Source organism: Pseudoliparis swirei, chromosome 5, assembly GCF_029220125.1.
Source record: "Pseudoliparis swirei isolate HS2019 ecotype Mariana Trench chromosome 5, NWPU_hadal_v1, whole genome shotgun sequence".
Taxonomy (NCBI): domain Eukaryota; kingdom Metazoa; phylum Chordata; class Actinopteri; order Perciformes; family Liparidae; genus Pseudoliparis; species Pseudoliparis swirei.
Window position 1 is genome coordinate 27,771,314 of NC_079392.1, and position 19,690 is coordinate 27,791,003.

The window sequence follows — 19,690 nt, forward strand, 5'->3', positions numbered from 1 at the left end:
ATCGAGTCTCATAACAGACACATTCCAGAGCAAAGCTGTAACGATGCTGTGTCTCTGTGTGTGTGTGTGTGTGTGTGTCTCTGTGTGTGTGTGTGTGTGTGTCTCTGTGTGTGTGTGTGTGTGTGTGTGTGTGTGTGTGTGTGTGTGTGTGTCTCTGTGTGTGTGTGTGTGTCTCTGTGTGTGTGTGTGTCTCTGTGTGTGTGTGTGTCTCTGTGTGTGTGTGTGTGTGTCTCTGTGTGTGTGTGTGTGTGTGTGTGTGTGTGTGTCTCTGTGTGTGTGTGTGTCTCTGTGTGTGTGTGTGAGTGTGTGTGTGTGTGTGTGTGTGTCTGTGTGTGTGTGTGTGTCTCTGTGTGTGTGTGTGTGTGTGAGTGTGTCTGTCTGTGTGTGAGTGTATGTGTGTGTGTCTCTGTGTGTGTGTGTGTGTGTGTGTCTCTCTGTGTGTGTGTGTGTGTCTCTGTGTGTGTGTGTGTGTGTGAGTGTGTCTGTGTGTATATCTCTGTGTGTGTGTGAGAGTGTGTCTGTCTGTGTGTGAGTGTGTCTGTGTGTGTCTGTCTGTGTGTGTGTGTCTGTGTGTATATCTCTGTGTGTGTCTCTGTCTGTTTGTGTGTGTGTGTGTGTGTGTGTGTGTGTGTGTGTGTGTGTGTGTGTGTGTGTGTGTGTCTGTCTGTGTGTGTGTGTCTGTGTGTATATCTATGTGTGTGTCTCTGTCTGTTTGTGTGTGTGTCTGTGTGTGTGTGTGTGTGTGTGTGTGTGTGTGTGTGTGTGTGTGTGTGTGTGTGTGAGGGGGGGGATCTGACAGCCAGTTTCACATTAATAGAAAAGTTTGACATTTTGGGAAATCCTTTAATTTGCTTTATTAATCCAACAAGTCTAAGATGAACGCTAGCTAGCTAACAGCTAGCTGTTGGCTAGCTCTTTCTAAAGCTAATGTTAATTTTAGGTTTTGTTTATTTAAAGTGCCAGTGTGCAGCATTTAGTGCTAAAGAGACTTTCACATTGTTACGTTAGCTGTAAAGAAGAGTTTTAAATCTGCAGCTTCGCCACTAGAGGTCACTAAATACAACACACTGCTCCTTCAATCTGTTCCTGAAGTTCCCGACTCGAGAGAGAAGAGGTGTGTTGGCTTAATGCTAAACTAAGCTAAGCTAAGCTAAGCTCCTCCTGCCTCATTTCCCAAACAGTCAAACGTTTCCGTTTCATAAACGTGATTTTACTTGAAGCTCCTTTTTCTTTCTGGAGTTCAGCTGGAAACCAAAACTGAAAATACTACCAAAAATGTACAAGATGCCGCTTTAAGATTTAAAATTTTCCCTTTGAAAGCTTCGTTGTGAACCGCCCGGTAACCGTGGCGATGGAAGCGGCAGCCCCTTCAACAAGAGGACCTCTCCGCCTGTGTGGACGGACATGTTCATGTTTTACCCGTCGAGCTTCAGGCTGGAACCAAGCTCCAACTCACACATTCACAAATTCCACACGGCCTCGAACGCATCGTAGCTCGATTGGATTTTTTAAGGTTTTAATCTGTTCATGAAGTGAAGAAAAAACTGATGATGATGATGAGTTTCACCTCTGATCTTCCAGGAAGCCAGCGATCAAAATAACTGTGATGAAGAAGAAGATGATGAAGTATTTATGCTCTGCTGCCTGTAAAGTAAACGTCCTCTTTATAAACGCCTCAGTCCTCAAACTAAGTTGACTTTCTGTCGTTCTCTGAAACTCGACTAACGTTACGCATCACGTCCTGAAACCGTGTCGAGCGTCAAGGAGATGATTATTTAACGTGTTTATCTTCTGCTACATTTAAACGTATGAAGATAAAGATCTTATAACAATAATCTTATTACACATCAACAATTATTACTATTTATTATATTATGGTGTCCATCTTATGAACTACTCAATATGCATCTTCTTTTGTTCTCCACCTCCTAAATGCATGAAGCATAGGCTTCTATACAACCAGAGGAGCCCCCTGGTGGTCAGGAGAGAGAATGCAGCTTTAACACATGAAGCATAGGCTTCTATACAACCAGAGGAGCCCCCTGGTGGTCAGGAGGGAGAATGTAGCTTTAACACATGAAGCATAGACTTCTATACAACCAGAGGAGCCCCCTGGTGGTCAGGAGAGAGAATGCAGCTTTAACTCATGAAGCATAGACTTCTATACAACCAGGAGTCGCCCCCTGGTGGTCAGGAGAGAGAATGCAGCTTTAACTCATGAAGCATAGACTTCTATACAACCAGAGGAGTCAACATGATATATTCACTGTGTACATACATCTACTGATGCCTAATCTGGACACATCTTCAGTGATGTTCCTGGAATCATTGGACGTTTCGGGTCTTCCAACATCATACGCCTCCTCCAGGTGACCCAGCCGGGGCTGATCAGAGCCCAGCTTGTGTCCAGATGGCCACCATGACTCCATGGCTCCCCTCTTTTGAGCCACAGCCATCTTGAGGCTCTCTCTGCCGCATCGGTGGTCCTGCGGATGGCTCTCCTCTTTCTCTCACCCTCGATGCCTAAACTACTGAAGGCTCTGGCCAAGGAACGGGCTGCACGTCCTCTGCATCCAACCTCCACAGGGAGACAGCTTGCTCTCCAGCCCCTGACCAGTCCTGCGTCCTTGGAGAGCTTCCTCTCAAAGGCTTCTTCCAAACGATCTTCCCACGGGACTGTCGGCTCCAGCAGCACTGCTTGCTTGGTGGACTCAGACACAAGGACAATGTCTGGTCGCAGGGAGGTGACTGCAATATGGCTGGGGAATTTCAGCTGATGTTCAAGGTCCACCAACAACTGCCCGTCTCTTGCAGACGTCAGGATGCCTGCAGATGATGTTCTTCTGGCAGCAGTTGGCTCGTCCCCAGCTCTGACAAAGGCGATGGTTTTCTTGGAGGGTCGGAACTGCTTTGCCCACGCCAGTCCTGCGCTGATAGCTTCAGCAATGGTCTTGAGGACTTGGTCATGCCTCCACCTGTACCGACCATCTCCAAGTGCCCTTGTACAGCAGCTGAGGATGTGTTCCAGGGTTCCTCGCTTGGAACACAGTGGGCATGCTGGTGTCTCTGCTATGCCCCATATGTGCAGATTTGACGGGCTTGGAAGCTCGTCATACACTGCCTGGATGAGGAATTTGATGCGGTGAGGCTCGGCTTTCCAAAGCTCAGCCCAGGTCACTTTCCTTTCAACCGCGGTATAACCTTTCCTTATATTTCAGAATTATTATATTATATATAAATAGTAATAATAATAATATATAACATTTTATATATTATTATTATTATTACTATACAATAATACTAGTAATAATGAAAATACTAATAATAACGTATTACTATGACTGTTTTTACTATTTTATTTTATTATTGTATATATTATATAATACAATAATACTAGTAACAATAATAATAACTTAATATTATGACGATGGCTATATTATCATATTATATAGTTTTTTGATTATGTTTAATTATATATATTTTATTATACACTAAGGATAGTTGTTATAATAATTATCCTAATAATAATAACTATTGTTATTATGACAATGATTTTTATTATTTCGAGCTAAATGTAAATCAGGATTCTATTGTGAGTTAAGGGTTATTTAATTATTGTAATATTATATTGTTCATCTCGGGTTTCCGAGGAGCGGGGGGGGGGGGGTCTGACAGTCTCGCGCTGCATGCCGGGATACGTGTCGCTCTTGTTTACAAGATGGTAGCAGAGGATGTTTGAGTGACTTAAAGACACACAGTAGCAGCTCGCGCGCACTTCCGCCCGTCGGTTCCTTGCGAGCCTCGTCCGGACCTCGTGTCGGTGAACTGGGCTGCTGGACCGGACCCACGTGGACTCGAGAGACCCTGAACGCGGCGCGGCGAACCGGAGACCATTTCTGCTTCGTCACTGACAGACAGACTGCCAGAGAGAGAGAGAGAGAGAGAGCGAGAGAGAGGGAGAGAGAGAGAGACAGAAAGAGACAGAGAGAGAGAGACAGAAAGACAGACAGACAGGACCCCTATACCCCGGAACAAATCTCAGGTCAGTCAATTGGAGAGAGCGGTGCGGAGGTGCGTTCACGGCCTTATTTTTTATTCGTTTAATGTGAAACAGAAACAGTGTGACAGCGAGTCAATGTGGTTCATAACTAATGTAACAAAACAAGGAATAAGAAATGCATTCTCTCTCCTGACCACCAGGGGGCGGCGACTCTGGTTGTATAGAAGTCTCTGCTTCATGTGTAAAGCTGCATTCTCTCTCCTGACCACCAGGGGGCTCCTCTGGTTGTATAGAAGTCTCTGCTTCATGTGTTAACGCTGCATTCTCTCTCGTGACCACCAGGGGGCGACTCCTCTGGTTGTATAGAAGTCTATGCTTTGTGTTAAAGCTGCATTCTCTCTCCTGACCACCAGGGGGCTCCTCTGGTTGTATAGAAGTCTATGCTTCACGTGTTAAAGCTGCATTCTCTCTCCTGACCACCAGGGGGCTTCTCTGGTTGTGATTGACAGGTCAACACTAGAGACGTATACGGAGTCTCTCCGTCCTCCTCAGTCTAGATCGGGTCACTTCCTGTTCACTGGTTGCAAATGAAACCAAGATGGCGGCTTCTTAACGTCCACAAATGAAAGGGCGACGTTACTACGTCCACTTCTTCCAGTCTGTAACCTTCAGAAAAGCTTGTTATTAATGACCCTGGTGGCCGTTAAGTGAACTGCAGTCAGGAATCAGTGTAAATATGACCGTTCTTAATTTGGAGACATTAGTTCATGCAGATTCTAAATAATAATAAATATATCCGTTGATTATTCGTCGTGGTCCAGGAGTCGTGCACCAGGTAACGCAGATCATGAACAGTGGACTAAAGGTTGTCTGAATATAAATGAATCACGATGACTTTTCTTTCAGAGTCCATCGGGTCTGCAGGAGTCTTCCTGAATCCAGCCGAATGTGAGTCGCTGTACTTAACCTGCACCCGACGAGTTAAGCTAGCAACTAACCCACATGGTTGAGCTAACGTGTCTGCACCTTCGGTTTCTGTCATGGGGCGGAGCAGGAACACGGGTCAAAGGTCGTTGTGGCCCGTTAGTCCAGCACGATGAGTTCTGACTTCCTGTTTGAATGTCTTGCGCTGCAGGAACAGAGCGACTGCCAAGCATCTCATTGAGCGCTACTTTCGGCAGTTAACCGACGGCTGTGGAAATGGCGACTGCACGAATGAGCTTTGCGCATCGTGTCGTGACTTCCGACCTTTGGATAACAATGCCGCGGCGGCCAAGGCGCTCGAGCTCTTTAAGATTAACGCCAAACTCTGTAACCCTCACCCCTCCAAGAAGGACCTTCTGGACGGTGCGATGAGCGAGGCGGACCTCTGTCCCGCCAAGGAGGACTTCTCAGGTAACGCCGCCGCTCACGCACGCCGGCTTCCACCGTTTCACTGTGCGCTGACTTCCCTGTTTGCTCCTGTTGTCCCGGTCCAGATGTCAGTCACCTCACGGAGGACACGGTCACGACCATCCTGAGCTTCTGCGAGGAGCGGGGCGACTACTCCGCGCTCATCCGCATCGTCGGCAGGATCTTCTCCAACTCGGACGCCTTGATAAAGAGCTTCAGGAAGGACGAACCCGCCGCCGCCGACAAACTGGACTCTTCGGAACCGGCGGGGGGCGAGCGGGAGAAAGAGGGCTCGGAGTCGATGGCCGCTTCCTCCGCCGCGCTCGACGAGGGTCTCGATGAAATGATGGACCCCTGCGAGGTGACGGTGGACATCGCCGCCGTGAGGAGGGTCTACGACCGCCTTCTGAGCCTGGACCAGGTGGAGGCCGCTCTGGTGAACGCACTCATTTACCTCACGCCCAACATGGAGCTGGACCTGGAGTACCTGGACGTGTACGAGACGAACCCGGACTACCTGAACATCTTCGTCATCGTGCTGGAGAACAGTAACCTCCACAGCCCCGAGTACCTGGAAGTCGCTCTGCCGCAGTTCTGCAAAGCCATGAGCAAGCTGCCGGTGGCGGCGCTGGCCCGGCTGTCCAAGCTGTGGTCCGGGTACGGCCTGGGCCACGTCCGCCGCATGACGGAGACCTTCCAGCAGCTCATCACCTTCACGGTCGTCAGCAACGAATACGACGGCGAGACTCTGGTGAACGACGACCGGACCGTGGTGGCCGCCGCGCAGTGCCTGAAGGTCGCCTTCTACGCCAGCATCCTGGGCGGCGACGTGGACGTGGAGCACAACGAGGAGGAGGAGGAGGACCCCGAGTCCGACGAGCTCACCCTGCACGAGCTGCTGGGCGAGGAGCGGCTCTACAAGAAAGGTCCGCCGGCCGATCCGCTGGAGCTGGAGCTGGGGGTCCGCCCCGTGGACAGCATCAGGCCCCTCATCCCCTACGAGGACTTTGTGAACGAGTCGCTGAACGAGGTGGTGGAGATGGACAAGGACTTCACCTTCTTCAAGGTCAACGCCGAAACCAAGTTCTCCTTCCAGAGCTGCCCCTTCATCCTCAGCGTCATCACCAAGAACCAAGGCCTGTACTACGACAACCGGATCCGGATGTACAGCGAGCGGCGCCTCACGGCCCTCTACAGCATGGTGCAGGGCCAGCAGCCAAACCCCTACCTCAAGCTCAAGGTCCGCCGGGACCACATCATCGACGACGCCCTCGTCAGGGTGAGTCACTGAAGGGCGTGTGACGAGGGATCAAGACCCACGGCAAGAGCTCCTCAGTGTCTCTGGTTCGAACCAGAGACTTAGACCAGTGTCTCTGGTGTTAGTCTCTGGTTAAACCAGTGTCTCTGGTGTTAGTCTCTGGTTAAACCAGTGTCTGTGGTGTTAGTCTCTGGTTAAACCAGTGTCTCTGGTGTTAGTCTCTGGTTAAACCAGTGTCTGTGGTGTTAGTCTCTGGTTAAACCAGTGTCTCTGGTGTTAGTCTCTGGTTAAACCAGTGTCTCTGGTGTTAGTCTCTGGTTAAACCAGTGTCTGTGGTGTTAGTCTCTGGTTAAACCAGTGTCTCTGGTTAAACCAGTGTCTGTGGTGTTAGTCTCTGGTTAAACCAGTGTCTGTGGTGTTAGTCTCTGGTTAAACCAGTGTCTCTGGTGTTAGTCTCTGGTTAAACCAGTGTCTCTGGTGTTAGTCTCTGGTTAAACCAGTGTCTCTGGTTTTAGTCTCTGGTTAAACCAGTGTCTCTGGTGTTAGTCTCTGGTTAAACCAGTGTCTCTGGTGTTAGTCTCTGGTTAAACCAGTGTCTGTGGTGTTAGTCTCTGGTTAAACCAGTGTCTCTGGTGTTAGTCTCTGGTTAAACCAGTGTCTCTGGTGTTAGTCTCTGGTTAAACCAGTGTCTCTGGTGTTAGTCTCTGGTTAAACCAGTGTCTGTGGTGTTAGTCTCTGGTTAAACCAGTGTCTCTGGTGTTAGTCTCTGGTTAAACCAGTGTCTCTGGTGTTAGTCTCTGGTTAAACCAGTGTCTCTGGTGTTAGTCTCTGGTTAAACCAGTGTCTCTGGTGTTAGTCTCTGGTTAAACCAGTGTCTCTGGTGTTAGTCTCTGGTTAAACCAGTGTCTGTGGTGTTAGTCTCTGGTTAAACCAGTGTCTCTGGTGTTAGTCTCTGGTTAAACCAGTGTCTGTGGTGTTAGTCTCTGGTTAAACCAGTGTCTCTGGTGTTAGTCTCTGGTTAAACCAGTGTCTGTGGTGTTAGTCTCTGGTTAAACCAGTGTCTGTGGTGTTAGTCTCTGGTTAAACCAGTGTCTCTGGTGTTAGTCTCTGGTTAAACCAGTGTCTCTGGTGTTAGTCTCTGGTTAAACCAGTGTCTGTGGTGTTAGTCTCTGGTTAAACCAGTGTCTCTGGTGTTAGTCTCTGGTTAAACCAGTGTCTCTGGTGTTAGTCTCTGGTTAAACCAGTGTCTGTGGTGTTAGTCTCTGGTTAAACCAGTGTCTGTGGTGTTAGTCTCTGGTTAAACCAGTGTCTCTGGTGTTAGTCTCTGGTTAAACCAGTGTCTCTGGTGTTAGTCTCTGGTTAAACCAGTGTCTCTGGTGTTAGTCTCTGGTTAAACCAGTGTCTCTGGTGTTAGTCTCTGGTTAAACCAGTGTCTGTGGTGTTAGTCTCTGGTTAAACCAGTGTCTCTGGTGTTAGTCTCTGGTTAAACCAGTGTCTCTGGTTTATTTACTCCTACATGATGTTGTTTTGAGGCGTTGATGGAGCAGCTACAACGTTAGCGTAGCTTAGCACCAATCGATCCAAACTCCGTTCAGAGAACTTTTAAAAGTTGCCCGTCATCATGAATTCAGAATCTTTACAATTCGGCCTCATCGTAGTTATTTCTGCATCCTTTTGATCCTTTTATTGAAACTAAATCACCAAGAAATCCTTTTGTTTGGGGTGGATCCCGGCAGTAAAGCAGCCTGCTCGCTGCCTGGAGGTTAGCCGGCGCTCCTCGTGGGCGTGGCTTGTTGAGGCTGAGTTCAGGGCCCTTGTGTTGCAGCTGGAGATGATCTCCATGGAGAACCCGTCCGACCTGAAGAAGCAGCTGTTCGTGGAGTTCGAGGGGGAGCAGGGCGTCGACGAGGGCGGAGTCTCAAAGGAGTTCTTTCAGTTGGTCCTGGAGGAGATCTTCAACCCCGACATCGGTGAGGCGGGAACCAGGAAATACTTTGCTGCCTTTAGTTGAGCCAGATTCCAGGATAATCATCAACTTCTGTATTTATGTGTTCAACTCAAACCTTCTGATGTTCAGAAGAAGCTCCGAGTCTTTGCGTCTTCTGTTCTCCTTGGTGCTTGTGGCTTCTTCAGGCTGAACGTCTCTTCCTGAACAGGCATGTTCAGCTACGACGACGACACCCAGCTGTTCTGGTTCAACTCGTCCTCCCTGGAGAACGAGGCCCAGTACACGCTGGTGGGACTGGTCCTGGGGCTCGCCATCTACAACAACTGCATCCTGGACGTCCACTTCCCCATGGTGGTCTACAGGAAGCTCATGGGCAAGAAGGGCAACTTCCTGGACCTGTCGCACTCGCACCCAGTACAGTAACCTTCTCCACAGCTCTGTGTGTAGCGTGTCCTCTGTGTGTAGCGTGTCCTCTGTGTGTAGCGTGTCCTCTGTGTGTAGCGTGTCCTCTGTGTGTAGCGTGTCCTCTGTGTAGTCTGTGTACTGTGTGTAGCGTGTCCTCTGTGTGTAGCGTGTCCTCTGTGTGTAGCGTGTCCTCTGTGTGTAGCGTGTCCTCTGTGTGTAGCGTGTCCTCTGTGTGTTTCGTGTACTCTGTGTGTAGCGTGTACTCTGTGTAGCGTGTACTCTGTGTGTAGCGTGTCCTCTGTGTGCTCTGTGTGTAGCGTGTCCTCTGTGTGTAGCGTGCTCTGTGTGTAGCGGTCCTCTGTGTGTAGCGTGTACTCTGTGTGTAGCGTGTACTCTGTGTGTAGCGTGTCCTCTGTGTGTAGCGTGTACTCTGTGTGTAGCGTGTACTCTGTGTGTAGCGTGTACTCTGTGTAGCGTGTCCTCTGTGTAGCGTGTACTCTGTGTGTAGCGTGTACTCTGTGTGTAGCGTGTCCTCTGTGTGTAGCGTGTACTCTGTGTGTAGCGTGTACTCTGTGTAGCGTGTACTCTGTGTGTAGCGTGTACTCTGTGTGTAGCGTGTCCTCTGTGTGTAGCGTGTACTCTGTGTGTAGCGTGTACTCTGTGTAGCGTGTCCTCTGTGTGTAGCGTGTACTCTGTGTGTAGCGTGTACTCTGTGTGTAGCGTGTACTCTGTGTGTAGCGTGTCCTCTGTGTGTAGCGTGTACTCTGTGTGTAGCGTGTACTCTGTGTGTAGCGTGTCCTCTGTGTGTAGCGTATCCTCTGTGTGTAGTGTACTCTGTGTGTAGCGTGTCCTCTGTGTGTAGCGTATCCTCTGTGTGTAGCGTGTCCTCTGTGTGTAGCGTGTACTCTGTGTGTAGCGTGTACTCTGTGTGTAGCGTGTACTCTGTGTGTAGCGTGTACTCTGTGTGTAGCGTGTCCTCTGTGTGTAGCGTATCCTCTGTGTGTAGCGTGTCCTCTGTGTGTAGCGTGTACTCTGTGTGTAGCGTGTACTCTGTGTGTAGCGTGTACTCTGTGTGTAGCGTGTCCTCTGTGTGTAGCGTGTCCTCTGTGTGTTTCGTGTACTCTGTGTGTAGCGTGTCCTCTGTGTGTAGCGTGTACTCTGTGTGTAGCGTGTCCTCTGTGTGTAGCGTGTCCTCTGTGTGTAGCGTGTCCTCTGTGTGTAGCGTGTCCTCTGTGTGTAGCGTGTACTCTGTGTGTAGCGTGTCCTCTGTGTGTTTCGTGTACTCTGTGTGTAGCGTGTACTCTGTGTGTAGCGTGTCCTCTGTGTGTAGCGTGTACTCTGTGTGTAGCGTGTACTCTGTGTGTAGCGTGTCCTCTGTGTGTAGCGTATCCTCTGTGTGTAGCGTGTCCTCTGTGTAGCGTGTACTCTGTGTGTAGCGTGTACTCTGTGTGTTTCGTGTACTCTGTGTGTAGCGTGTCCTCTGTGTGTAGCGTGTACTCTGTGTGTAGCGTGTCCTCTGTGTGTAGCGTGTACTCTGTGTGTAGCGTGTCCTCTGTGTGTAGCGTGTACTCTGTGTGTAGCGTGTCCTCTGTGTGTAGCGTGTACTCTGTGTGTAGCGTGTCCTCTGTGTGTAGCGTGTACTCTGTGTAGCGTGTCCTCTGTGTGTAGCGTGTCCTCTGTGTGTAGCGTGTCCTCTGTGTGTAGCGTGTACTCTGTGTGTAGCGTGTCCTCTGTGTGTAGCGTGTACTCTGTGTGTAGCGTGTCCTCTGTGTGTTTCGTGTACTCTGTGTGTAGCGTGTACTCTGTGTGTAGCGTGTACTCTGTGTGTTTCGTGTACTCTGTGTGTAGCGTGTACTCTGTGTGTAGCGTGTCCTCTGTGTGTAGCGTGTACTCTGTGTGTAGCGTGTCCTCTGTGTGTAGCGTGTACTCTGTGTGTAGCGTGTCCTCTGTGTGTAGCGTGTACTCTGTGTGTAGCGTGTCCTCTGTGTGTAGCGTGTCCTCTGTGTGTAGCGTGTCCTCTGTGTGTTTCGTGTACTCTGTGTGTTTTGTGTACTCTGTGTGTAGCGTGTCCTCTGTGTGTAGCGTGTCCTCTGTGTGTAGCGTGTACTCTGTGTGTAGCGTGTACTCTGTGTGTAGCGTGTCCTCTGTGTGTAGCGTGTACTCTGTGTAGCGTGTCCTCTGTGTGTAGCGTGTACTCTGTGTGTAGCGTGTCCTCTGTGTGTAGCGTGTACTCTGTGTGTAGCGTGTCCTCTGTGTGTTTCGTGTACTCTGTGTGTAGCGTGTACTCTGTGTGTAGCGTGTCCTCTGTGTGTAGCGTATCCTCTGTGTAGCGTGTACTCTGTGTGTAGCGTGTACTCTGTGTGTTTCGTGTACTCTGTGTGTAGCGTGTCCTCTGTGTGTAGCGTGTACTCTGTGTGTAGCGTGTCCTCTGTGTGTAGCGTGTACTCTGTGTGTAGCGTGTCCTCTGTGTGTAGCGTCTGTGTAGCGTGTCCTCTGTGTGTAGCGTGTACTCTGTGTAGCGTGTCCTCTGTGTGTAGCGTGTACTCTGTGTGTAGCGTGTACTCTGTGTGTAGCGTGTACTCTGTGTGTAGCGTGTCCTCTGTGTGTAGCGTGTACTCTGTGTGTAGCGTGTCCTCTGTGTGTAGCGTGTACTCTGTGTGTAGCGTGTACTCTGTGTAGCGTGTCCTCTGTGTAGCGTGTACTCTGTGTGTAGCGTGTACTCTGTGTGTGTCTCTGTGTGTACTCTGTGTGTAGCGTGTACTCTGTGTGTCCTCTGTGTAGCGTGTACTCTGTGTGTAGCGTGTACTCTGTGTGTAGCGTGTACTCTGTGTGTAGCGTGTCCTCTGTGTGTAGCGTGTACTCTGTGTGTAGCGTGTACTCTGTGTAGCGTGTCCTCTGTGTGTAGCGTGTACTCTGTGTGTAGCGTGTCCTCTGTGTGTAGCGTGTCCTCTGTGTGTTTCGTGTACTCTGTGTGTAGCGTGTCCTCTGTGTGTAGCGTGTCCTCTGTGTGTAGCGTGTACTCTGTGTAGCGTGTACTCTGTGTGTAGCGTGTCCTCTGTGTGTAGCGTGTCCTCTGTGTGTAGCGTGTACTCTGTGTAGCGTGTCCTCTGTGTGTTTCGTGTACTCTGTGTGTTTCGTGTACTCTGTGTGTAGCGTGTCCTCTGTGTGTAGCGTGTACTCTGTGTGTAGCGTGTCCTCTGTGTGTAGCGTGTCCTCTGTGTGTTTCGTGTACTCTGTGTGTAGCGTGTACTCTGTGTGTAGCGTGTCCTCTGTGTGTAGCGTGTCCTCTGTGTGTTTCGTGTACTCTGTGTGTAGCGTGTCCTCTGTGTGTGTACCTGTGTGTCCTCTGTGTGTAGCGTGTACTCTGTGTGTAGCGTGTACTCTGTGTAGCGTGTCCTCTGTGTGTAGCGTGTACTCTGTGTGTAGCGTGTACTCTGTGTGTAGCGTGTACTCTGTGTGTAGCGTGTACTCTGTGTGTTTCGTGTCCTCTGTGTGTTTCGTGTACTCTGTGTGTAGCGTGTCCTCTGTGTGTTTTGTGTACTCTGTGTGTAGCGTGTACTCTGTGTGCTTCGTGTACTCTGTGTGTTTCGTGTACTCTGTGTGTTTCGTGTACTCTGTGTGTAGCGTGTCCTCTGTGTGTAGCGTGTCCTCTGTGTGTAGCGTGTCCTCTGTGTGTTTCGTGTACTCTGTGTGCGTGTACTCTGTGTGTAGCGTGTACTCTGTGTGTAGCGTGTACTCTGTGTGTAGCGTGTACTCTGTGTGTTTCGTGTACTCTGTGTGTAGCGTGTCCTCTGTGTGTAGCGTGTCCTCTGTGTGTAGCGTGTCCTCTGTGTGTTTCGTGTCCTCTGTGTGTAGCGTGTCCTCTGTGTGTAGCGTGTCCTCTGTGTGTAGCGTACCCTCTGTGTGTAGCGTGTCCTCTGTGTAGCGTGTACTCTGTGTGTAGCGTGTACTCTGTGTGTAGCGTGTACTCTGTGTGTGTCCTCTGTGTGTACTCTGTGTGTAGCGTGTCCTCTGTGTGTAGCGTGTCCTCTGTGTGTAGCGTGTCCTCTGTGTGTAGCGTGTCCTCTGTGTGTTTCGTGTACTCTGTGTGTAGCGTGTACTCTGTGTGTAGCGTGTCCTCTGTGTGTAGCGTGTCCTCTGTGTGTTTCGTGTACTCTGTGTGTAGCGTGTCCTCTGTGTGTTTCGTGTACTATGTGTGTTTCGTGTACTCTGTGTGTAGCGTGTCCTCTGTGTGTAGCGTGTCCTCTGTGTGTAGCATGTCCTCTGTGTGTAGCGTGTCCTCTGTGTGTTTCGTGTACTCTGTGTGTAGCGTGTACTCTGTGTGTTTCGTGTACTCTGTGTGTAGCGTGTCCTCTGTGTGTTTCGTGTCCTGTGTGTTTCGTGTACTCTGTGTGTAGCGTGTACTCTGTGTGTTTCGTGTACTCTGTGTGTAGCGTGTCCTCTGTGTGTTTCGTGTCCTCTGTGTGTTTCGTGTACTCTGTGTGTAGCGTGTACTCTGTGTGTAGCGTGTACTCTGTGTGTAGCGTGTACTCTGTGTGTAGCGTGTCCTCTGTGTGTAGCGTGTCCTCTGTGTGTTTCGTGTCCTCTGTGTGTAGCGTGTCCTCTGTGTGTAGCGTGTACTCTGTGTGTAGCGTGTCCTCTGTGTGTTTCGTGTACTCTGTGTGTAGCGTGTACTCTGTGTGTAGCGTGTCCTCTGTGTGTAGCGTGTCCTCTGTGTGTTTCGTGTACTCTGTGTGTTTCGTGTACTCTGTGTGTAGCGTGTCCTCTGTGTGTAGCGTGTACTCTGTGTGTTTCGTGTCCTCTGTGTGTAGCGTGTACTCTGTGTGTTTCGTGTACTCTGTGTGTAGCGTGTCCTCTGTGTGTAGCGTGTCCTCTGTGTGTTTCGTGTCCTCTGTGTGTTTCGTGTACTCTGTGTGTAGCGTGTCCTCTGTGTGTAGCGTGTACTCTGTGTGTAGCGTGTCCTCTGTGTGTTTCGTGTACTCTGTGTGTAGCGTGTCCTCTGTGTGTAGCGTGTCCTCTGTGTGTAGCGTGTCCTCTGTGTGTAGCGTGTCCTCTGTGTGTTTCGTGTCCTCTGTGTGTAGCGTGTCCTCTGTGTGTAGCGTGTCCTCTGTGTGTAGCGTGTCCTCTGTGTGTTTCGTGTCCTCTGTGTGTAGCGTGTCCTCTGTGTGTTTCGTGTACTCTGTGTGTAGCGTGTCCTCTGTGTGTTTCGTGTACTCTGTGTGTAGCGTGTCCTCTGTGTGTAGCGTGTACTCTGTGTGTTTCGTGTACTCTGTGTGTAGCGTGTCCTCTGTGTGTTTCGTGTCCTCTGTGTGTTTCGTGTACTCTGTGTGTAGCGTGTCCTCTGTGTGTTTCGTGTACTCTGTGTGTAGCGTGTCCTCTGTGTGTTTCGTGTCCTCTGTGTGTTTCGTGTACTCTGTGTGTAGCGTGTACTCTGTGTGTAGCGTGTCCTCTGTGTGTTTCGTGTACTCTGTGTGTAGCGTGTCCTCTGTGTGTTTCGTGTCCTCTGTGTGTTTCGTGTACTCTGTGTGTAGCGTGTCCTCTGTGTGTTTCGTGTCCTCTGTGTGTTTCGTGTCCTCTGTGTGTTTCGTGTACTCTGTGTGTAGCGTGTCCTCTGTGTGTTTCGTGTACTCTGTGTGTAGCGTGTCCTCTGTGTGTTTCGTGTCCTCTGTGTGTTTCGTGTACTCTGTGTGTAGCGTGTACTCTGTGTGTAGCGTGTCCTCTGTGTGTTTCGTGTCCTCTGTGTGTTTCGTGTACTCTGTGTGTAGCGTGTCCTCTGTGTGTTTCGTGTCCTCTGTGTGTTTCGTGTCCTCTGTGTGTTTCGTGTCCTCTGTGTGTTTCGTGTACTCTGTGTGTAGCGTGTCCTCTGTGTGTTTCGTGTACTCTGTGTGTAGCGTGTCCTCTGTGTGTTTCGTGTCCTCTGTGTGTAGCGTGTACTCTGTGTGTAGCGTGTCCTCTGTGTGTTTCGTGTACTCTGTGTATTTAGTACCTCTCTCCTCCTTCAGAGTCTCTACCGGAGTCTGCAGAAGCTTCTGGAGCACGAGGGCAACGTGGAGGAGGACATGATGCTCACCTACCAGATCTCCCACAAGGACCTGTTCGGGAACCCCATCCTGCACGACCTCAAGGACCAGGGGGACCAGATCCCCGTCACCGAGGGCAACCGGCAGGTGAGGCCCCGCGAGGCCGGAGGTCCTTCTCCTGACGACACATCAGTGTTTGTGATTATATGCTGAGTCATGTTTACAAGCTCCTCCGGTGGTCCTCCCCGCCGTGCGGCTCAGGAGTTCGTGGTGACGTATGCCGACTACATGCTGAACAGCAGCGTGGAGACGCAGTTCAGGGCCTTCAAGAAGGGCTTCCTCATGGTCACCAAGGAGTCGCCCCTCCAGTACCTGTTCCGCCCCGAGGAGGTGGAGCTGCTGATCTGTGGGAGCCGGGTGAGGAGGCGCAGAACATGGACACCCTTCTTTACTATGTGCATATATTACATATATATATATTATCACATATTATATATATATATATATCAATTATATATATATCATATATATGATAATATATATATATATATGATAATATATATACATATATATGTATATGTATATATAATCCTAGATGTTTGATCTCCTCAGAAGCTCGACTTCGAGGCTCTGGAGAAGACGACAGAGTACGACGGCGGCTACAGCAAAGACAGTCAGACCATCAGGTGCGTGGTCCTCACCTGGTCCTCACCTGGTCCTCACCTGGTCCTCACATGGTCTACTCGTGGTTCACTCGTGGTTCACTCGTGGTTCTACTCGTGGTTCACTCGTGGTTCAACTTGTGGTTCTACTCGTGGTTCTACTCGTGGTTCAACTTGTGGTTCTACTCGTGGTTCTACTCGTGGTTCTACTCGTCCTCGTCCTGTGTTCCCGCTCAGAGACTTCTGGGAGACGATCCACTCGTTCGGGGAGGAGAAGAAGCGTTTGTTCCTCCAGTTCACCACCGGCACCGACCGGGCGCCGGTGGGCGGCCTCGGGAAGCTCAAGATGATCATCGCCAAGAACGGCTCCGACACCGACAGGTACGCTCCATGCAGCTGACCCCTGACCCCTGACCCCTGACCTCCCCTTCTCCATGGGACACGGCACTAACACACTGGTCATGTGTTAGAGCTGCATTCTCTCTCCTGACCACCAGGGGTAGTAGTACAGTCAGTATTATTAATGTCATAATAAATGTTGTTCTAGTCCTCTACTTCTAGTCTTCTACTTCTAGTCTTCTACTTCTAGTCCTCTACTTCTAGTCTTCTACTTCTAGTCTTCTACTTCTAGTCTTCTACTTCTAGTCCTTTACTTCTAGTCTTCTACTTCTAGTCTTCTACTTCTAGTCTTCTACTTCTAGTCCTCTACTTCTAGTCCTCTACTTCTAGTCTTCTACTTCTAGTCCTCTACTTCTAGTCCTCTACTTCTAGTCCTCTACTTCGAGTCTTCTACATCTAGTCCTCTACTTCTAGTCCTCTACTGCTAGTCCTCTACTTCTAGTCTTCTACTTCTAGTCCTCTACTTCTAGTCTTCTACTTCTAGTCCTCTACTTCTAGTCTTCTACTGCTAGTCCTCTACTTCTAGTCCTCTACATCTAGTCCTCTACTTCTAGTCTTCTACTTCTAGTCCTCTACTTCTAGTCTTCTACTTCTAGTCCTTTACTTCTAGTCTTCTACTTCTAGTCCTCTACTTCTAGTCTTCTACTTCTAGTCCTCTACTTCTAGTCCTCTACTTCTAGTCTTCTACTGCTAGTCCTCTACTTCTAGTCTTCTACTTCTAGTCCTCTACTTCTAGTCCTCTACCTGGAGGGTAGCAGACCTTTAGACCTGTGTTCCTGAAGCTCCTCCTCCTCTTCCTCCTCAGGCTGCCCACCTCTCACACCTGCTTCAACGCGCTGCTGCTGCCTGAATACTCCTGCAAGGACAAACTGAGGGAGCGGCTGCTGAAGGCCATCACGTACGCCAAAGGCTTCGGGATGCTGTGAGGAGACGAGGAGACGAGCCCCGAGGAAACAAAGGGAGGAAACGCTGCGCCACCAGACTCCACTTCCTGTCGCCCACGCGACCTTTGGTCTCCCAAAGAGCTTGAGTTATTGTTTTTGTTGTGTTTCTGAAACTGTGAAAGTGCACTTACCCACAGGCGGAGGCCATGCGGGGTATTTATTGACGTAGTTTGCGGTTCCTGGCGGAGTAGCAGTATTCGGCCCTCTCCTCCCCGCGGGGGGGGTCGGGGGTCATGGTGCTCATGGTAGCAGACGGAGGTAAAGCCTTTTTTAATTATTACTGCGAACACAAACACTGACGAGCTCTTATTAGATCTGTTTCCTTGTTTTTGAAGTGTTTGTGTGCTGAGTACATGAATACTGTTATAGTATATACTATAGTACTATAATACTGTTATAGTATATACTATAGTACTATAATACTGTTATAGTATATACTATAGTACATGAATACTATAATACTATAATACTGTTATAGTATAATACTGAATTACATGAATACTGTGTGTTGAGGCTCGTCTGCTTTTTAAAGTGTTTCTGAGAGAGAACATCTGTCAGTGCAATTGCCAAAAATGTGCAATGCCTGTGTATATATATATATATACATAAAAATGTGTATATATCTACATATTTATATATATATATAAATAAATGTGTATATACATATATTTTTATATATATAAATATGTATTTATATACACATTTATATATATATAAAAATGTGTATATACATACATATATATTTATATATATATAAATAAAAGAGTCACATGAAATTTTTTATTTGGCCAAATATCTCAGGTACATAAAGAATGTGCAGATAATGTGAAACTTATGTAAAGCGACTATTATGCAAAGTAAATAAAGGTGAACTAAACGATTAACTTTCACATTATGCTTGAAGTCATTTTCACTAAAGACGTGTGACAGATGCAGCTGCAATGATCACTATCAGTGGCGGTGCGTCCATAGGGGGCGCTAGGGCGCCGCCCCTCTTAAAATTTGTAGATGCAAAAAAAAAAGAAGAAGAAAAAAAAAAAAAATCCTGTCAAAAAACATTATATGCCAAATCATTTAAATAGTAAATATACCGTGTTGACGCGCTAAATGTGTGTGGGAGACCGTAAGCCCCTGTCAACAACCACTTAAGTTAATGTGAAAAAATATAATATATCGCCATTATCACGGAGAGAAGCTCCTCCCCTTTTTGGAGGCGATCTAACGTGTGTGTGCGGCATCGAGAAAATATTTCAGTCGTTTCGGCAAGGACGGCTTCTCATTGGCGGATGAAACGTGAATCTTGGGTCGCAAAAATGTGCGCTCGTTGGCCAATGATATTGTTTTATTATTTCACGTGATTGGACTATTCGGCAGATCAGAGACGGCGTTCCCTCAGCCAGAGAGCTCCACGGAGCTACGGGAGCAGGTTGCTAACGGAGCTGTCAGCTGGAGGCTCAGTGAGTAATGCGCTGTTTAGTTTCCCCTGTTTGTTGTTCCAAAGGGACTGAAACTCTCTGGACTACAACGGGGTGAGGGATCTAAAGAGCTGCAGACAAGTGTAAAGCACGAATGTTAACGCAGTTATCTAGCTCAGAGCATGGAGCTAACTCGCTAACAGCCTGAAGCTAACCCTGTTTACAGTCAGCAGAAGGAGACCGAACTGCATCGAAACACAACGAAGAAGTTCTGAAAAACAGACACATTCCCTCAAGAATAATGAAACAGGCTGGTTACAGACATGATTGACTTTAACCAGAGAGTAAAGTGACCACTTTAAAGAGAGGAGCTACTTGTCTTTACAGTAGTGGGTCTGCTCTGTCACCCAATGTAACATGTGATCTCTCTGACTCTATTCTGAACCTCTTTCATGTGAGGGTGAAACTCTTTTATTCTGTAAACCTCTGAAACCCAACCCAATGTTCCTTAAAGCTGCTCTGAACCTCTCATGCCCAAAGTCACAGTGTGTTGATAGTTGTTATTGGACAGTGTTGAGCACGATGTGTTCTTTAAATAAAGCTTTGTTTTTTACAATATTCTACTCAAAACCTCTTTTCTTCTCATTGTTGAGTGATATTTAAACTGCGCCCCCCCCCCCCCCAAAATTCACCAGCCGCCACTGATCACTATCATATTAAAGGGACAGTGTTTAGTATTTAGGGGATCTAAATGTGTTAATAAGCATGTTTTTGTTCTCCAAACGAAGCAGTCCTACTTCACGGATCATCTACAGGGGACCGGAGGGGACAAACCGCTCCTGAAGGCTTCGGCCCTCGGGAGAAGATTCAGGTGGCCGCCCTCTGCAGCTTCACCACTAGATGGAGCCAGATCCTGCACACTGGCCCTTTAACAGAGGCGTGTCACTCCAGGGTCGATCCCAGAAACGGATCCAGACACACGGCGTTCGTTTCATGAACACTTTAATGGTGAAGAACAGACAACCTCGCGGGAATGTTCTTACATCAGGACCAGTTCTACTGACGGATCAATACTCAATACTGATCATACTGACGGATCAATACTGATCATACTGACCGATCAATACTCAATACTGATCATACTGACGGATCAATACTAATCATACTGACCGATCAATACTCAATACTGATCATACTGACCGATCAATACTCAATACTGATCATACTGATGGATCAATACTGATCAT

The 19,690-nt window shown here is 48.6% G+C and overlaps 1 protein-coding gene across 6 annotated transcripts; it reads left to right on the forward strand.

Annotated features, from left to right (window-relative positions):
• The first annotated feature begins 3,712 nt into the window (after positions 1-3,712).
• ube3a (ubiquitin protein ligase E3A) lies at positions 3,713-17,912 on the forward strand. Of its 6 annotated transcripts, none has more exons than XM_056415126.1 (11): positions 3,713-4,071; positions 4,907-4,948; positions 5,136-5,395; positions 5,479-6,671; positions 8,476-8,620; positions 8,807-9,012; positions 15,006-15,170; positions 15,285-15,440; positions 15,636-15,709; positions 15,923-16,066; positions 16,890-17,912. In XM_056415126.1, coding segments are annotated over exons 2-11 (2,466 nt in total). In that variant the 5' UTR covers positions 3,713-4,071; positions 4,907-4,946; the 3' UTR covers positions 17,011-17,912. The 6 variants fall into 6 exon arrangements, with proteins under 6 accessions (XP_056271101.1, XP_056271100.1, XP_056271103.1 ...); XM_056415125.1 differs by having other exon boundaries at positions 3,713-4,042; XM_056415128.1 differs by having other exon boundaries at positions 3,713-4,042; positions 5,332-5,395.
• Positions 17,913-19,690: the final 1,778 nt, after the last annotated feature.

Excerpts from the sequence above, each read along its gene's own strand:
- ube3a (XM_056415123.1), top strand. The coding sequence starts at position 4,881 with ATGAATCACGATGACTTTTCTTTCAGAGTCCATCGGGTCTGCAGGAGT. Across the intron at positions 6,672-8,475 it reads TCGACGACGCCCTCGTCAGG|CTGGAGATGATCTCCATGGA; the intron begins GTGAGTCACTGA and ends CTTGTGTTGCAG. Across the intron at positions 8,621-8,806 it reads GATCTTCAACCCCGACATCG|GCATGTTCAGCTACGACGAC; the intron begins GTGAGGCGGGAA and ends CTTCCTGAACAG.